At 34.2% G+C, this 19,689-nt stretch overlaps 1 protein-coding gene across 1 annotated transcript in view; it reads right to left on the reverse strand.

Moving 5' to 3' along the window:
- Positions 1-15: 15 nt before the first annotated feature.
- The window catches only part of LOC100367318 (ras-related protein Rab-21-like), a 37,947-nt gene continuing 18,273 nt past the window's right edge, over positions 16-19,689 (reverse strand). Inside the window, exons 2-7 of the mRNA XM_002736989.4 lie at positions 9,522-9,581; positions 2,938-3,045; positions 2,493-2,556; positions 1,607-1,661; positions 781-869; positions 16-600 (exon numbers count right to left, since the gene is read on the reverse strand). Coding sequence (XP_002737035.1) covers positions 467-600; positions 781-869; positions 1,607-1,661; positions 2,493-2,556; positions 2,938-3,045; positions 9,522-9,581 — 510 coding nt within the window. The 3' untranslated portion in view covers positions 16-466. The remainder of the gene's footprint in view (positions 601-780; positions 870-1,606; positions 1,662-2,492; positions 2,557-2,937; positions 3,046-9,521; positions 9,582-19,689) is intronic.

Below are 19,689 nucleotides of genomic sequence, written 5' to 3' on the forward strand. Positions count from 1 at the left end.
AGAAAGAAAACAGTCTTCGACTTGGTACATGATTTTATTCAATAGCCGTTTCAAAATGATATGAAAACTGAAATTTGACTCATGAGGGGTCCCAGCAAGTATGTACACTTTTGTGTGAATAGGCACATCCATGTGGCAGATATATTGTACCCATAAAATTTGAACAAAATTCATCCATGGAAAGTCTAAAACATATCCAAGATGGCAGCAGACTGTATGTCCTCAGTCGAGTCATGGTATGCAAGACACTCAGTAGCAATCTTTATTACAAAGTTATGTAAATATTAAAATGGTCTGAATTGATGTGTCATCAAGGAGAATATAACTACTCTAGCTATCCCAACATGCAACTGGCAGCAATGCAGGACAAAGGCAAGATGAATAGACAATAAATTACATAGTGTCAATATTCAGTTTGATTTAAAATAGCTTACATTCACAAATACTACAATATCTGAGTAAATAATCAGGAAGATCCACAACATCCCCCACCACTTGGTTGTTCAGGTTCATCATCAACTATTGTCACTGTTTTAGTGCGATTTGATCGTGATGTTGTCGTGCTTTTATGTGTATCTTCTGACTGTCTTTCAATCATTCCTAAAGAAACACATTATAACAAATTACATATTGAAGATGTAGCAAAAATCAGTTAATACCCAGTACACTGTGATGTGTAGTCAAATTCAATCAGTCTTGTTTTTGATTTGTACCAAAGCCTTGGAATAAGCAAGGAACTGATTCAATTACCTTAACAAAAGACAAGTGGTATCAACTTACTTTTACTAAGATCAAGAAACATTTCTTCAATTCCTTTATTTAGTTTAGCTGTAGTATGAAAATGTTTAGCCCCTACTGATGCTGCATATCTAGAATTAAAAACATAGCAACTATTACAACCTTGCCCATTGAGAATCACGATTAAACAAATTTTGTTTAGTAAATAAAACTAAAATAGGTCCACTATTTTGAATCTGAACAATAAACAAATGCATTTTAGTAAGTGTAACATGATGTACAATTTAGATTTAGATTAGAATGACTCTAAAACAGCATTTATCATTTGGCCATCTTCAATCCGGTCCGGTCAAGAAAAACTGTTCATGTATGACCAAGATACAGGTTCAGAATGGCAAAAATGTATGATTTCGATGCATTGTTAATATTAAAATGCCCGTTAAGTAAAACAAAATTGCGGTACTTATGTAAGTAATGTACCAACTAATACTAAAAAAATAATGGCTGCCAGTTAGCCATTTAGAATCCAATGAGACATTTTATAATGAATCCAGATAAAAATTGTTTGAGTAATTATCACCAACAACAGCAACAACAAAGACAGGCATTTCTCCTCATATATCATCTACAATGATACAGACAATGTAATTATAGATAGATAAATAAGTTTCATTTCAATGTACAATGCTTATATAATGAGTCAATCTACACAATACAATGAGCAGTTGATGAGAGCACATTGAGGGAAAGACTGTAGAACGTATCATAGTAAAGTGAAAACAATCCAATCAAATATACATGTAGATACAAATACATACATTATTTACAAGATGTGAAAATATTATAGATGAAATTACTTTCTACTCACGATTCTGCATCAGCAACTGGAACATGCCTTTCTTTTTCTAAATCTATTTTATTGCCTGCAAAACAAACAAACATTTAATAGAAACAACAGCTAGTCCAAAGACAATAGGTGCAGCTAGTCCATAGACAATAGGTGCAGGTAGTCCATAGACAGTAGGTATAGGTAGTCCATAGACAGTAGGTATAGGTAGTCCATAGACAGTAGGTATAGGTAGTCCATAGACAGTAGGTATAGGTAGTCCATAGACAGTAGGTATAGGTAGTCCATAGACAGTAGGTATAGGTAGTCCATAGACAGTAGGTATAGGTAGTCCATAGACAGTAGGTATAGGTAGTCCATAGACAGTAGGTATAGGTAGTCCATAGACAGTAGGTATAGGTAGTCCATAGACAGTAGGTATAGGTAAGTCCATAGACAGTAGGTATAGGTAGTCCATAGACAGTAGGTATAGGTAGTCCATAGACAGTAGGTATAGGTAGTCCATAGACAGTAGGTATAGGTAGTCCATAGACAGTAGGTATAGGTAGTCCATAGACAGTAGGTATAGGTAGTCCATAAACAGTAGGTATAGGTAGTCCATAGACAGTAGGTATAGGTAGTCCATAGACAGTAGGTATAGGTAGTCCATAGACAGTAGGTATAGGTAGTCCATAGACAGTAGGTATAGGTAGTCCATAAACAGTAGGTATAGGTAGTCCATAGACAGTAGGTATAGGTAGTCCATAGACAGTAGGTATAGGTAGTCCATAGACAGTAGGTATAGGTAGTCCATAGACGGTAGGTATAGGTAGTCCATAGACGGTAGGTATAGGTAGTCCATAGACAGAAGGTATAGGGTGGGATATAGATAGTTCATTGTCAAAACACAGGTGAAATGAAAACGTACCTGCTATACACAATGCAATATCATTTCCTAACATTTTTCTCAATTCTTTGACCCAATTTTTAACCTGGAAAAAAAAAATTATGCAAGATCTATAGAATTTTTTTCAATTCTGATAACATTATTAGAATTACTGCAGACATAACAAGGGTAACTATGAATATAGGGCAAGGTAAGACAAGCAGTATGTCAGCTTCACTAAAATGTCACCAAATGAACAAATCAGAGCGGTCAACCCAAGGTACATATATAAGTATCAAAGTAAGTGGACTTGCTGTTTTCAAGAAGAAATCAAAAATGTAAAGCTGAAACAGATGGACGTCAGATGATAATATAAAAAGCTCTGCTTTGTCAACTAGGTCAACAGCAGAGCTTAAAAACTTCAAAGTTAAATTTTTAACAAACTGAGTGATGAAAACTAGTTTATACAGTGACAAAACAGAATTACCTTTTGAAATGAATCTTCGTCTGTGATATCATAAACTAAAATTGCTCCATTGCTGTCTCTATAATAGATAGGTCCCAATGCATGAAATCTTTCCTGACCAGCAGTGTCCTAGTAAATAATTTCATGTACAGGTCATCAATGCCTGAGTCTCTGTTAAATGCATTCATATTGCAGAAGCAGGGTCATTTACAATGGCTTTTGCTGAGGTGTCCTGTAATAATTAACCAATCCATGGCCCAAATTTGGACGTGCCCTTTCACACCACCTTCTGACACATTGTGAAGGTTATACCATACTTCCTCCTCCCTGGGTATAAGCCCACCCCTCTATTTTTAGACATTTAATGAGTTGATAGAATCTCCAGAGTTTTTTACGTGGATGTTGGGTAAATATTTATTAACATTATTTATCTAAAAAGTATGTTTCATTGGATGAAAATTCTGATTGGTACAGTCGTTCTCTCTTTGATATGACAAGGGCAGTTTGGTTCATGCTTTTACACGAAAACTCAAAGAAATTTACCTTTTAAAAATTGCATATGACCAGTTTTTAGAAAAAAAAATCAGATTGTATTTTAACAAATTCAGCATGACACAGCATTTTGTTTGGTTAATGACAAACTGAACCTATCAAGGTCAGAAGACGTTGTTTCAGGTCAAATCTTGCATAAATTGCTTTGCATTAAGAGTTATGTACATTCACATGATTTAATAATCACATGATTTGATAATCACATGATTTGATAATCACATGATTTGATAATCACATGATTTGATAATCACATGATTTGATAATCACATGATTTGATAATCACACTGTATTACGGGATTCTGCTGTAAAATGGCCCTGGGCTGGTAAACGGCAGTTTGGGTTTTTAAATTTAAGTTTTATCATTTTATGACGTTTATTGTGGACTAGCGTGAATAGGTAAGCTTTGTTTGACATTGAGCTGTAGTCACCGTAAAAAAGTGTTAAATTATTCTTTAAATGTTCAGTTTATCTTTTGAAAACAACTAATTTTTTTGAATTAAAAAAAAATCATGCCGTTTTCCCATCAAAATCCAGGCCAAAAGATCATACTACAACATCACCAAATCTCTTCTGCATTTCGTTCAATAACATTAACATATTTAAATGAGCTATGGTAATTTGATTTACCGTATTCACTTATATTTGAAATTAAGTTGATTTTTATTTGCATTTCATAACAATTCAACGAATTTATTTTTTGTACATTATTATACCGTTAAAATCTTAATATAAACCGCATTTGTAACACCCCCAATTCTTAACAAAAATTGAAAACATGAAAAGTATCTATTACTAACCGCACCCCTATTTCAACAAGACCATGACTGACTGGTCCAACCAGCTGGTCCAAAACGGCATTGTTTCTACTCCTATTCATTCATTTCGACAACATGTCTTAAATATTCACACTTATTTATTGTTCAGAGGTGATTAGATGTGAGACATGCAGTCCAACTGCTTTTGTTCTGGTGGCAAACTTTGTCAATACTCCTTATGAATACATCAATGTTTCGGAAGTTTTTGACAATGAGCTGTTAATATCACTGTAAAAGTGTTAAATCATTCTTCAATCACTAATGAGTAATAATCAACAATTTCAACACTTCAAAAACAAGTAAGTCATTCACTTTTGAACCTCAGCATGGCTGGATTGCGCTACCACACCGTGATCATTTGCTACTATGCAATGCATTCGTGATTGCTTTTATTTGAAACTTTTCTTAGAATATACTTTCTGTTAAATAAATGCATATTACATTGAATATACTGATTATTTTTTTTATCATGTGAACATTTTTTTGAATAACTGTAATTTTTCAACATTTCATGACTCCTATTTTAGTAAGGGGTTCACTCTTTCCCGACGGCTAAATTATAGTGACACCTATATTCAAGAGATTGTATGGTGTATTGTTTGTTTTGTGCATGTGTGAGAATTTACAGCAGAATCCGGTATATAAATTTGATTACCAGTATTCAGGAAAAACAATGATCAAAAGAACATGGCACAGAAAACAAAATGTGGGCAATTACCTGAGCATAGGCGCCAAGTTGGACAAGTACAAGTACATTCAAACTTTATATATACATCATACATGTAGTATGATGTATATCTAAAGTTTTAATGTGATTGGCCAAAGCATGTCAGAGATATGGCTCTGGAACAGTATTTGTTATCAAAGAAAGCTTAGAAAGAACTCCCATGTGCTGAGAGTATTGGAGACACATTAAATATAATTCGAAATTACTTAGCTGAAAACTAATTATGCAAATCAGAAAATTAATATGACCAGATTTGAGTGTAAAACTAATGAGGTCTGCGCAATGTAACAGAAAATCTATGTCTCCAAGTTTAATTGAAATGTGATTAGAACCAAAAAATTATGAATTATTATGCTTATTAGGGAATTAATATGAACAGATTTTTACCCCAAACTAATTAGGTTTGTACATTGTCCTAGAGCATCTTTGTACTAAGTTTCATTGAAATGGAATAATTAGTACCGTGAAAACTCCAAAATTTCGACCCCTCTAAAAATTCGAACGCCTATTTATTTGCCGGGTTTCGGTGTTTTATTTACCTCCAAATTTTCGACTCCACTCAAAATTGCCGACTCATTCTTATTCGAAAATTGCGACCAGTTTTAGTTTTCCCCCAAACGAAAAAAAAACCGATGTGAGCATTCAAACGGGACCTTCCTCAAAGGCATGAATCCGGGTTTCTGATTGACTGAGAGATTTTTATTTTATTGGTAACGAAAATATCAGGGAAAATATATTCTAAATAAACGAAGTTTCAAATAAAAACGAACACAAAAATCTCGGCATGCTGCGTTTCTGAATTGTTGATTATTACTGTACTCAGTAGTGATTATAATAATGTACACAAAATAAATTTGTTGAATGGTTATGAAATACAAATAAAAGTCAACTTAGTTTCATCATGGAGCTAATTTTTTTAGCTCCATGGTTTCATCGTAAGCGAATGATTCCGGTCTCGTATAAACGTTTGATGTTGTAGGATGTTTTGCTTGTCATAATACTCACTGATTGATGACTTTGTTTAGATTTTGAGTTACAACTCGGCCACGACCTTTGCTTTTACCGTGAAACATGAGGAAGGTTTACGTCAATTGACGGACATTGCATTTTTTAAAAACTAATGAAGCACACTGTCTATCATCCCCATTTTTTTTTGCTGATTTCTACTCTGAAAAATTCGACCGTCCGAAAATGCACCTTAATTTTGACTCTAAAAACACGTCACATTTCTAACACCAATTATTTAAAACCGGTCGAAATTTTGGAGTTTTTACGGTACTTTAGATATCAGTGTGAAAGCTTAAAATTGGTTAATTATGCAAATTAGGTAATTAATATGTACAGATTTTAACCCACAATTATTCAGGTCTGTCTATTGTCCTACAGCATCCATGTACATTCATTGATATGTGATGTATAGTACCTGAGATATCAGTGTGAAAGTTGGTTAATTATGCAAATTAGGTGATTAATATGCACAAATATTTACCGGAAACAAATTGGGTCTGCATAATTCTAGATTCATTGAAATGTGATGATTAGTACTTTAGATATCAGTAGAAAAGCTGAAAATTAATTATGCAAATTAGGTAATTAATATGCACAATTATTTACCCTAAAACTAATCAGGTCTCTGCATAGTCCTAAAGGATCTATGTACCAAGTTTCATTGAAATGCGATGATTAGTACTTGAGATACCCATGGAAAAGCTGAAAATTAACTAATTATGCAAATTAGGTGATTAATATGCACAAATATTTATCGAAAACAATCAATCTCTGCATAGTCCTTGAGTATGTAAGTACCAAGTTTCATTGAAATGTAATGCTAACTACTTATATCAAATGCTGAAAATTAATTAATTATGCAAATTAGGTAATTAATATGTACTGATATTACCATAAAAACTATCAGGTCTGTGCAGTGCCGTATGACATCTATGTACCAAGTTTCATTGAAATGTGATGATTAGTACTTGAGATATCAGTGGAAAAACCGAAAATTGACTAATCATTATGCAAATTAGGTAATTAGTATCCACGGATTATTACCAAAAACTAATCAAAACCTAGCATTAGTTCAGAGCATCTATGTACCAAGTTTCATCAAAATCAAATGAGTGGTTGTTTAGATATCAGTGGAACAGTCATGGAACCACTAAAAAATAGCTAATTATCATGCAAATTAGGTAATTAATATGCACGGATTTTTACCAAAAATTAATCAAATCTGCGCATATGTTCAGAGCATCTATGTACCAAGTTTCATCAAAATCCAATGAGTGGTTCTTTAGATATCAGTGGAACAGTCATAGAACAGCTAAAAATTATCTAATTATCATGCAAATTAGGTAATTAACGAGCATGGATTTTTACCAAAACCTAATCAAATCTGCGCATTGGCCCAGAGCATCTATGCACCAAGTTTCATCAAAAACCGATGTATGGTTCTTGAGATAGCAGTGGAACAGTCGGACACACATACACACACACATACACACATACACACAGACACACTAACTGCAAAGACTCCCATTTTGTGCTTCGCACATGGGAGTCAAAAACAAAATTGACCACCAGTCGGCCATTTTGAATCAAATTTGAAAATTCAGAAAGCAGGTTTCATTGAAATCTAGTGAACAGTGTTTCAGATATTCATAGCTAATTATTTTTTAAAAATATTTTTGTGCCAGGTTGTATGTCATTGTTATCTCCTCTGATTTTTTTAGGCACAAATTGTAAGTTTGATTGCTGCCATGTAGTGCACTTTGCCACAGAAACCATATTCCATGTTATGAGCCACATGATATAGCTGTATGACCATCTTCCTATCATGATGACATTATGGTACAGTAGAACGTCGATTATCCGGACTGTTAGGGGGACATGCTTTTTGTTCGGTTATGCAAACAGTTCGGATATGCGATCTTGTGTGGGCGTGCTCAAGTTTACAGGCTCACGTACACACAAATTCTAACGCACATGACTGTAATGAAATAAAACAATTATAGTACATGTAGAGTACGTCATTAAAAACATTTTCATTTAATCAGTAATACATTGTAATAAAAATGTTGCATGCTGGAATGTTAAAAAATGTTTCAAAATGTACGTAAAATGTAGCGATAATAAAGTTCCTTTGCTTCTTTCTTGGGAGAACCAAGTCCCGGAACCAAGTGAAGACAGATTTCTCTGAACGATCGTCATAGGCTGTTTTCGTTATCTTTCGTTTCAGTCCTGCACTTGAATCCATTTTACTGAAAAAATCCAGCAGCTTTTGTTTTGCCTTGATATCGGATATCGTCGATTTACCAACACCATACTCGGTAGATAGATTGCTTGCGGTTTCGCCGCGTTCTAGTCAATTTATAATTGACACCTTCGCGTCCAAATCAAGCACACCGCGTTTGCATTTCACTGGGGTAGCCATGCCAACGCTAGATAAAAGATGCTGATAAAGTAAACAGGTGAAAGGTTGCTTCGTATTCGCTGTGTATAGATCGGCTCGATGTTACCAGATTGCTCTTGGATTTTCGAATGGTAAACTACTACAAGATGTCCCGATTTTATTGGATTCAGCAAAGTTTTTAACACCTAGAACGATTGACATAATAAATTGTTGTAAAAATCCAGGTTGGCTACTGTGATCATTGGGCGTAAACACTTCAACGCTGTGAACCATCAAACGGCCCGCCGACTGTGGTCATTGGTTGCCGTTGTCTGCTGATAAACCATCAAAGAGGCACACCAAGGGGTTGTCGTTTCGTCTCTCTTTTTCACTGCACTATTAAACTGGCGTCGCTTCTGTGGCAAGACATCCCAGAAGTTATTTTCTTTCTTTTTTAATTCCGAAAAGGATGTGACTTCTGATACTGGACATTAAAATTAAAAATCGGAAAAAACATGGGATCGGCTCATGGCCGCGTTGACGGCAGTGGAACCCCGTACAATTTCCCCGGGAAACAACTTGGTAAAGTTAAGGATTTGACTGTAAACAGTGGGGAGGACATTTGATGAAGTTTGTGTTTTAAGACATTTTTTATTTACAGTGGAACACTGGTGTGGCGTAATAGGCTTGTCTGAATTTAGGAAATTATTGGATACTGTAATTCGTTTCATTGTTTGCGCAGACACTGTAAACAATGAACGTACACGTGAAAGACGTCGGATTACATGTTGATAACAGCTTTATTGAAAGTGTTGCACCAGGAAATCACACAAGACGACTGTAGTATTTATTGTTCACAGTTGACTTTTGTATTATACGGAACACAGCCAGACCTGCATACAAACTTTGGGGGACACACAGTACGTTCAGATAACCGAACATTTCGGATAATCGACATCCGGAAAATTGACGTTCTACTGTAATTTAATGGGTTACCCAGGCGTCATCCTTGAACAAACCTTCTTATTGAGTCTGTGATATTCGAAATGTGTTTCTTCAGATATCCATGCACATCCATACACAGAACAAAGACTTTGCATACTGGAATTATTTTTCAACTCACCCATATTGCTAAATTAACTCTTTTCCCACCAATGTTTAACTTCTTTGTGAGAAATGATGCCTGAAACGTAATCAAATAAATCAATTATTCAAATTTATCAATGAGTAAAAGACCAGGAAAAAAAAAGCAAATGTTTCTGGTCAATTTGTTTTTCTAAAATCCATGCATGCAGGTGGCTTTTTATTTTTATTCAAATTTGTGATATTTCATTTAAAAACTGAATTTTATTTAATTAAAATGACTTCCAGTTGTGTAAATATTATCAAAGAAACAGGTAGAAAAATAATTGGTCTTCAGTCTGCCATTTCGAATGAAAATGCAAAACAATACGACATGCATACATGTAATAATAATATTTATTAGACGCATAAAATCCTTAGGAAAGGATAAAAAGTGTCTTATAAAAAGAAATTTAAAAACTATAATCTAAAAAAAAAACTATTCTAAAAATATAAAACAAATCAAAAACAAATACGAATAAACAATGAAAACAATTTGCAACCAATGTTGCTGTTTTGTTCCATAGCTGTTTTTAAGAAGACAGCTAAGGCCGGTGCTAGAGTATGGTTTCCCATAATCAATATGAATTGATTATGAATTGAACATGTGAGATGTAAATACCAAGTTTCAATGAAATCAGCCAAGGCATGCCAGAAAAATGAGACAGGTTAAAATGTTGATTATGGTGTTTTTTGGGACAAAATGGTCACCAGTAGGTCACAGGTCAACAAAATGAAAAAACAAATTGACCTGCATTGTCATTGTCAACATCAACCAAATCAGTCCAGTCATATTGTAGAAATGATGGACTGGCACATAGAACCCAAAACAAGCAGTGGAGTCTGAGTGTAAGTTAACTCCAAAGCTGAGTTTGCCTTTCCATAAAACTTAAACATTTTCAACTTTTTTTGTAGTATATACCTACAATGTATGTTGCTAATATAAACATTTACAGTGTAGGCAGATTACATCATTTAAATATAAGATGATTGTATAGCTAAATGTTATACATTTCGACTGTGTTGTGGGTCCCATTTTCAGGGTTCTGCCCAGCCTGATTTGAGTGCTGGTTGCTAATTAATATTCATGAGGTCATTAATATTCATGAGCTAATTAATATTTATTTTCCATTCTACTAGCTACGATTTAAATATTTTAGTTATTTTAACTTTTATTTTAAATATTTCAATGTAAAATTAATCTGATATATACATTTTATTTTCGCAATCACGTCTAAAATACATATTTTGAGACATTGACCTCTGACATGGCAGCCATTTTTTTTTCAAAGCATGTCGTTTGTTTGTTATGGCCAAAGTGGAAACAAGAATTTAATTGTTTTCTTTTCCAGTGGAATGCTGGTAAATCACATTAATAGTGAAAAATAAGTATTATTGTATCTCTAACTGAATATAGCTTATAATTAATTTTACGATTGAGTCATGAAGCAAAAAACATCAATGAAGGTTACTACGCTCGAGTGCAAGTGCAGATTAAACGAACGACAACTTGATACATCGCTGCCGGTGAAGTGAGCAAGATATTGTTCAACTCGACAAATCCTAAACACAACTAAACTTGCAATGGTAAACCTTCCTTCTGTTTGTCATTGTCTTCTCTTCCATTATCTTGATGTACGACTTATTCCGATCTGGTTCGCTTGTTACAGCAATTCCAGGCACTGATTTGACGCTGAAGTAGTGCTAGATATAGATAACGTTCTACAATAGGTTACACACTTTGTTTTCACATTTACAAAAGTTGTAACTAGAAATATAAACATCGGCTGCAAATCAGAGGAATGATTGACAGATATTGCCCAGAATGTTTTCTATTCCCCAGACTTTGAGGCGTGTCCGTCTTTCAGTCACTTTTGGTCATTCATCGTGTTGATTACGTGTCTACAAATTGTCATTTGTCCAAATTGTTTAAAGACCACGATAGAGAAGCAAGGAGTCGAAACAGCAGTTGAAGTGAGAACAAGAATTTGTGGACTGTCATTTGCTGAGATTGGAGATCGAAATGGTGTTTCAAAGCAGACAGCCTATAATATAATATAATACCACCGAGAGTATCCTGCCAGGAAAGCGTAAGAGCGTCCAATCCACGACTAAAAAACTAACTGACAACGTTACAGACTTTGTCAAATATTATAAATCATTGAAACCACGCATTTACGGACAGGAAATTTGACAAATACTACTCGAAGACTGTTGCTAGTGATAATCTTTTTAAAGCGATTATTTAGTGGCACATCAACCTTTTGGTTCTCATCGTCGAGAACTAATATTCGAATAACACCCATTCTACTCATGTATTCAATTTCATTATTGATATACTGGACGAAGTCTTCACAGGACATTTGTTGCAGGCAACTTTCAGTTATATACATCGGCGTGATACGGATATTTCCATAGTAGGAATAATGCACTTTGATCAACAATTCTGCCAAGATCAGTCGGTCAGCTGGTTCTGTAAAATAGCTCTACCGGTAACTAACGTTCTTTACAGTGCCACCACTTTATGCGCCCCTTTTACTGAAATAACATGTGACGCAAATTGAAGTAGGAATCTAAGTTCAAAGCCTCGATAGTTTATTGGAGGAGAAATTCAAAACTAATGCACTGCCACTTTTATGGGCAGAGCTTTCTTCCGGTACGCTCCAAATTGCTATACATGCTGTCTACATTATTTGTTAAAACTTCTGTAAATGTGAAAACAAAGTGTGTAACCTAATGTAGTAAGTTATCAACATCTAGCACTACTTCGGCGTCAAATCAGTGCCTGGAATTGCTGTAAAACCAGGGAGCTGTAATGAGAGCCCCCTGTTAAAAGAATGTCAATCGGAGAAGGTTAAAACAAACAAGACATGACATGTCATAGCCCCCGCTCAGAAAAAAATTTAAAAACTTGTATTGAACTGGGTTTGTGTCAGAATGAATTAATTCATTATGAGCTGTATTAAAATTCCATTATTAATTGTTCAGAATTGATGTGTTACAATTTTAGGGGTGGGGTAAAAATTTATTCATTTGGCTTTTCTGACACAATTTATAACTTGTTAAACATATAATGCGATGTGCACTTGTAAACAATTATTACCTGTCTCTGTACCAACTTTGAACAAAACTGGATGACATATCTGAGAAAAAGCTTGTTTTTTTTAGATTTTTGAGGGAAAAAATGGCCGCCAAGTCGTACAAATTTATCCAATCAAACAGGTCATGAATGACACTGCCTTCACTTGTTGTCATTTGAAAGTTGCAACATATAATTTGTCCATTTTTTGGCATGGATGTAAATTGGCAAACATGATTTCTACATGGCATTTTCAAGTTTATAGCCCTCTCCATCCTGGTCTCAGCAAGAACACCAGAGAGCAACAAACAAATACAACAGGTAAAATGACATGCAAGTATGCAAATCAGATCTGCAAATATGTTGAAGAATCAGTGTTGTGTCTGCTTGGATAAACTTCCTTGTACAACTGTATTCCTAATACAAGAACACTGTCAATCACAGAACTGTTCCAGCGAAAAACTTCTGATATTTCAAACAGTAAAAGGGGGAAAGATACCGCTTGTCATACAAGTACTAGCACCAGATGAGGAACTGAGAAACTGCAATGATCCTTGGTGTACATTACCTGTGTCACCAACTTTACTTCCCATGTACTTCATGTATAGATCTACATGTAGTTTGTGGCCCTGAATTAGTTTCAATGTCTCTAAATAAGGACAAGAGTACTTCTCATATGACAATGATACAAATAAAGTGCAAGAATCCAGAAAAATATTATCAAGTTTTTATTATCATACATTAATATTAACAAATCGTGTGAAATTGAACTTTTATGCTTTGGTTGACAGCACTTCTCAAAGAAAAAAAAAAGACGACCTGCAAAACTTTATACAATTGTCAGACATGCAGCGAATAGTATGCCTTTGTAATATATGCAGTTTCAGTGGCTTTGCTTTCCGAGAAAAAAATTCTGGCTCTGCACCTGAAAAAAAACATTTAGTCAAAAGTAAGCAGAGGTTGTAGCATATTGATGGACAACAATTGATGCATGTCAAGCAATATACTGTTTGAAAGGCTGCAGGATGTAATGAATAGCAAACCAATCACTACTCGAGTCGAACTGGCTGAGAAACAGCACAATACATACAACAAGCAGCCTGTCGGCTGAGATGGCTCCGCTGTTAGCAATGCACATTGCAATTAAAGGACAGAATACATCATTAGAAAATGAACAATATGTATAGTATCAAAGCAACAGGACTTACTGTTTTCAACAAGAATTCAAAAATATCACTTTTCACCAAAAAATTAGATAGTTGAAGATATCACCACGAAATTAACAAATCTGAGAGAGGACCACATGTAGTACCTATATATGTAATATCAAAGCAATTGGACTTGCGGTTTTCAACTAGTCAAAAATATCACTTTTTACCAAAAATTAAAAAATTTTCACTAAAATTAGAGAATAAAAGATATCATCACAAAATGAACAAATCTGAGAGAGGACCACATGTAGTACCTATATATATAATATCAAAGCAATTGGACTTGCGGTTTTAACAAGAAGTTGAAAATATCACTTTTTACCAAAAATGACAAAAATATTCACAAAAATTAGAGAATTGAAGATATCATTACAAAATGAACAAATCTGAGAGAGGTCCACATGTAGTACCTATATATGTAATATCAAAGCAATTGGACTAGCGGTTTTTAACAAGAAGTCAAAAATATCACTTTTTACCAAAAATGACAAAAATATTCACAAAATTAGAGAATTGAAGATATCATCACAAAATGAACAAATCTGAGAGAGGTCCACAAGCAGTACCTATATATGTAATATCAAAGCAATTGGACTTGCAGGTTTTAACAAGAAGTCAAAAATATCACATTTTACCAAAAATGACAAAAATATTTACCAAAATTAGAGAACTGAAGATATCATTACAAAATGAACAAATCTGAGAGAGGTCAACATGTAGTACCTATATATGTAATATCAAAGCAAATGGACTTGTGGTTTTCAACAAGAAGTAAAAAATATAACTTTTTACCAAAAATGACAAAAATATTCACCAAAATTAGAGAATTGAAGATATCATCATAAAAATGAACAAATCTGAGAGAGGTCCACATGTAGTACCGGTACCTATATATGTAATATCAAAGCAATTGGACTTGCGGTTTTCAACAAGAAGTAAAAAATATAACTTTTTACCAAAAATGACAAAAATATTCACCAAAATTAGAGAATTGAAGATATCATCACAAAATGAACAAATCTGAGAGAGGTCAACATGTAGTACCTACACGTGTATATATGTAATATCAAAGCAATTGGACTTGCGGTTTTCAACAAGAAGTCAAAAATATCACTTTTTACCAAAAATTACAAAAATATTCACCAAATTTAGAGAATTAAAGATATCATTACAAAATGAACAAATCTGAGAGAGGTCCACATGTAGTACCTATATATGTAATATCAAAGCAATTGGACTTGCGGTTTTTAACAAGAAGTTGAAAATATCACCTTTTACCAAAAATATTCACCAAATTTAGAGAATTAAAGATATCATTACAAAATGAACAAATCTGAGAGAGGTCCACATGTAGTACCTATATATGTAATATCAAAGCAATTGGACTTGCGGTTTTCAACAAGAAGTCGAAAATATCACTTTTTACCAAAAATGACAAAAATATTCACCAAAATTAGAGAATTAAAGATATCATTACAAAATGAACAAATCTGAGAGAGGTCTACCCAAGGTACATATACACCAAGTATCAAAGCATTCAGGCTTGTAGTTTTCAAGAAGAAGTCGAAAAAGAAAAACATTGACACGGACGACGGACAATCACTCATATGATAAGCTCCGCTCGACAAAGTCGACAGCGGAGCTAAAAATGTATGCAAATGATATATGAGCAGCTCCACCAAATATAATCAAAGAAAGCTTAGAAAGAACTCCCATGTGCTGAGAGTATTGGAGACACATTAAATATAATTCGAAATTACTTAGCTGAAAACTAATTATGCAAATCAGAAAATTAATATGACCAGATTTGAGTGTAAACCTAATGAGGTCTGCACAATGTAACAGAAAATCTATGTCTCCAAGTTTAATTGAAATGTGATTAGAACCAAAAAATTATGAATTATTATGCTTATTAGGGAATTAATATGAACAGATTTTTACCCCAAACTAATTAGGTTTGTACATTGTCCTAGAGCATCTTTGTACTAAGTTTCATTGAAATGGAATAATTAGTACCGTGAAAACTCCAAAATTTCGACCCCTCTAAAAATTCGAACGCCTATTTATTTGCCGGGTTTCGGTGTTTTATTTACCTCCAAATTTTCGACTCCACTCAAAATTGCCGACTCATTCTTATTCGAAAATTGCGACCAGTTTTAGTTTTCCCCCAAACGAAAAAAAAAACGATGTGAGCGTTCAAACGGGACCTTCCTCGAAGGCATGAATCCGGGTTTCTGATTGACTGAGAGATTTTTATTTTATTGGTAACGAAAATATATTCTAAATAAAAGTTTCAAATAAAAACGAACACAAAAATCTCGGCATGCTGCGTTTCTGAATTGTTAATTATTACTGTACTCAGTAGTGATTATAATAATGTACACAAAATAAATTTGTTGAATGGTTATGAAATACAAATAAAAGTCAACTTAGTTTCATCGTAAGCGAATGATTCCGGTCTCGTATAAACGTTTGATGCTGTAGGATATCCGCCATGTTCTCTTAGGTCAAATAGGTCAAATCGCTAATTAACCAATCAAAAAGCTGGATGATGCCAACGTGTTCAAATTACCATAGCTTATTTAAATATGTTAATGATATTGAACGCAATGCGGAAGAGATTGATGTTGTAGTACGATATTTTGGCTTGGATTTTGATGCGAAAACGGCATGATTTTTTTTAAATAAAAAAATTAGTTGTTTTTAAAAAATAAACTGGTCATCTGAAGAATAATTTAACATTGTTCACAGTGATAACAGCTCATTCTCGAAAGGAAGCTTACCCGCTCACGCTAGTCACGATAAAAATCATACACGTGTACTCTTGAATAGACAGACGTCAATGACTACGGTAAAACTTACTCTATTTTAGCCGGCAGGATTGATTGAAATGTCCGAAAAATGACGCCAAAATACACCTTAAAAGTCCCATTTTATTTTATTAAATCCCATTTTATTTTTTAATCCAAGGGCGAATTTACGGCAGAATTTGGTCCCTCAAATAAGGGACACGTGAGCTTTGATTCTAACCGGATACATTGCACTGGGTCGGGGAGATAGTTTGCTAAACTTCCATGTATCTTTTGTCCAATGGGTACCTGTACTTCGAACATTCGCAAGTTTTCCTAGGTAGTGCGAGACAGCTTTGTCTTTTGACCTATTAGTTTTGTGCTGACCTCTTCTGCGCGTCTTGATGTTTTGTTTTGCTTGTCATAATACTCACTGATTGATGACTTTGTTTAGATTTTGAGTTACAACTCGGCCACGACCTTTGCTTTTACCGTGAAACATGAGGAAGTTTACGTCAATTGACGGACATTGCATTTTTTTAAAACTAATGAAGCACACTGTCTATCATCCCCATTTTTTCATTTGCTGATTTCTATTCTGAAAAATTCGACCGTCCGAAAATGCACCTTAATTTTGACTCTAAAAACACGTCACATTTCTAACACAAATTATTTAAAACCGGTCGAAATTTTGGAGTTTTTACGGTACTTTAGATATCAGTGTGAAAGCTTAAAATTGGTTAATTATGCAAATTAGGTAATTAATATGTACAGATTGTAACCCACAATTATTCAGGTCTGTCTATTGTCCTACAGCATCCATGTACATTCATTGATATGTGATGTATAGTACCTGAGATATCAGTGTGAAAGTTGGTTAATTATGCAAATTAGGTGATTAATATGCACAAATATTTACCGGAAACTAATTGGGTCTGCATAATTCTAGATTCATTGAAATGTGATGATTAGTACTTTAGATATCAGTAGAAAAGCTGAAAATTAATTATGCAAATTAGGTAATTAATATGCACAATTATTTACCCTAAAACTAATCAGGTCTCTGCATAGTCCTAAAGGATCTATGTACCAAGTTTCATTGAAATGCGATGATTAGTACTTGAGATACCTATGGAAAAGCTGAAAATTAACTAATTATGCAAATTAGGTGATTAATATGCACAAATATCTATCAAAAACAATCAATCTCTGCATAGTCCTTGAGTATGTAAGTACCAAGTTTCATTGAAATGTAATGCTAACTACTTATATCAAATGCTGAAAATTAATTAATTATGCAAATTAGGTAATTAATATGTACTGATATTACCATAAAAACTATCAGGTCTGTGCAGTGTCGTATGACATCTATGTACTAAGTTTCATTGAAATGTGATGATTAGTACTTGAGATATCAGTGGAAAAACCGAAAATTGACTAATCATTATGCAAATTAGGTAATTAGTATCCACGGATTATTACCAAAAACTAATCAAAACCTAGCATTAGTTCAGAGCATCTATGTACCAAGTTTCATCAAAATCCAATGAGTGGTTCTTGAGATAGCAGTGGAACAGTCGGACACACATACACACATACACACATACACACACACACATACAGACACACTAACTGCAAAGACTCCCATTTTGTGCTTCGCACATGGGAGTCAAAAATTATTCACATGACAACAAAAAATATTCACAGTATTTATTACGCATTATTTTTTTGTTGGTAGCAAATCATCACGGTTCGGTAGCTTACTTGTTTTCGAAATTTTGTAATTGTTGATTAGTACTCAGTAGTGATTATATTAACGTACAAAAAATAAATTCGTTGAATTGTTATGAAATGCAAGTAAAATTCAACTTAGTTTTATCGTAAGCAAATGTTTTCGGTTACATGTTAACACTCAATGCAAGACGATATCCGCCATGTTATTCATGCGCACGAGGCGTGTTTATTGACCAGATAGGTCAAGTCGCTAATCAACCAATCAAAATGCTGGATGGTGTCCATGTGCTCAAATTACCATAAAGCATTTAAATATGACAGTTCAGCGACCTCATGGTGAAAGCAACACGGAAGACCAGATTTACCGATGTTTTAGTGCAATCTTTTGGCTTCATTTCTCATGGGGAAAAAGTCATGATTTTTTTTTTAATCGGCCCGATTTAGAAAAATAAATAAACGTACCGTCCCAAATAAGAATGTACCGGGTGGAATTTTTCTGGGGAAAAAATAAACGTACCGGTACGTTTATATTTGGGACATTTAGAATTGTGGGCAAGCTCTCCTGTGCAGCAACATATTTTTAACTTCGCTATTGCGTGATCAGTGGATTACGTAAATAAACCAACACTTTCGATGAGTACATGCCAACCCAACTAAACTTGTTTATGGCTGTTTATGAACAGTGAGGACGCATCTCATAGAACAATAGCTGTGGAAATCATAAACAAATGTAAATGTTGCGGAAATCAAGCATGGCGATAATGATTTTGAGCGAGGCAGAGTCTGGCAAGCGTCTCAGAGCAGCATTGCGCCGACACCACCACGACGTTTGAATCCCGGTGAGAGCACTGCAAACCTCTTAAATCACGAGGTAAACTTTCAATTTACACAATACATAATCAGTTCCCTACAACAATAATAGAAAGGCAATTTTTCTGGCGAAGCTTTTGCCAGGTTAGCAAGAGTTTCTCACGATCACCAAACCCGAGACACAAACGATAATACAAAGTTTATAAATACCATAACAAGCACAGTTTCTTACCTTTGAAATTGACGAGACACAATTTTGTCCATATAAGCGTTGCGCAAATAAAGATACAATTCCAGGATACAATATCCTCACACAAAAATTACTGTGATTTCCACCGAGACGAGAACTGCGTATGCGTCATCAAAACTCGGATTAAACTCGGGTAATTTCGGGAAAAGTCGAATTTTCCAACAATTTTGAAGGAAAAATGTTAAAAATCAAGGAAAAACACAGTGAAACTGAAAGAATCGAAAAAATAACTTGATGTGCATCATAGCACCATCAATTCCTGTCTCTGTACCAACTCTGAACTGAATTGAATCACA

This window comes from Saccoglossus kowalevskii, chromosome 12 (assembly GCF_978046115.1).
Source record: "Saccoglossus kowalevskii chromosome 12, keSacKowa6.1, whole genome shotgun sequence".
In the NCBI taxonomy this organism is placed as follows: Eukaryota; Metazoa; Hemichordata; class Enteropneusta; family Harrimaniidae; genus Saccoglossus; species Saccoglossus kowalevskii.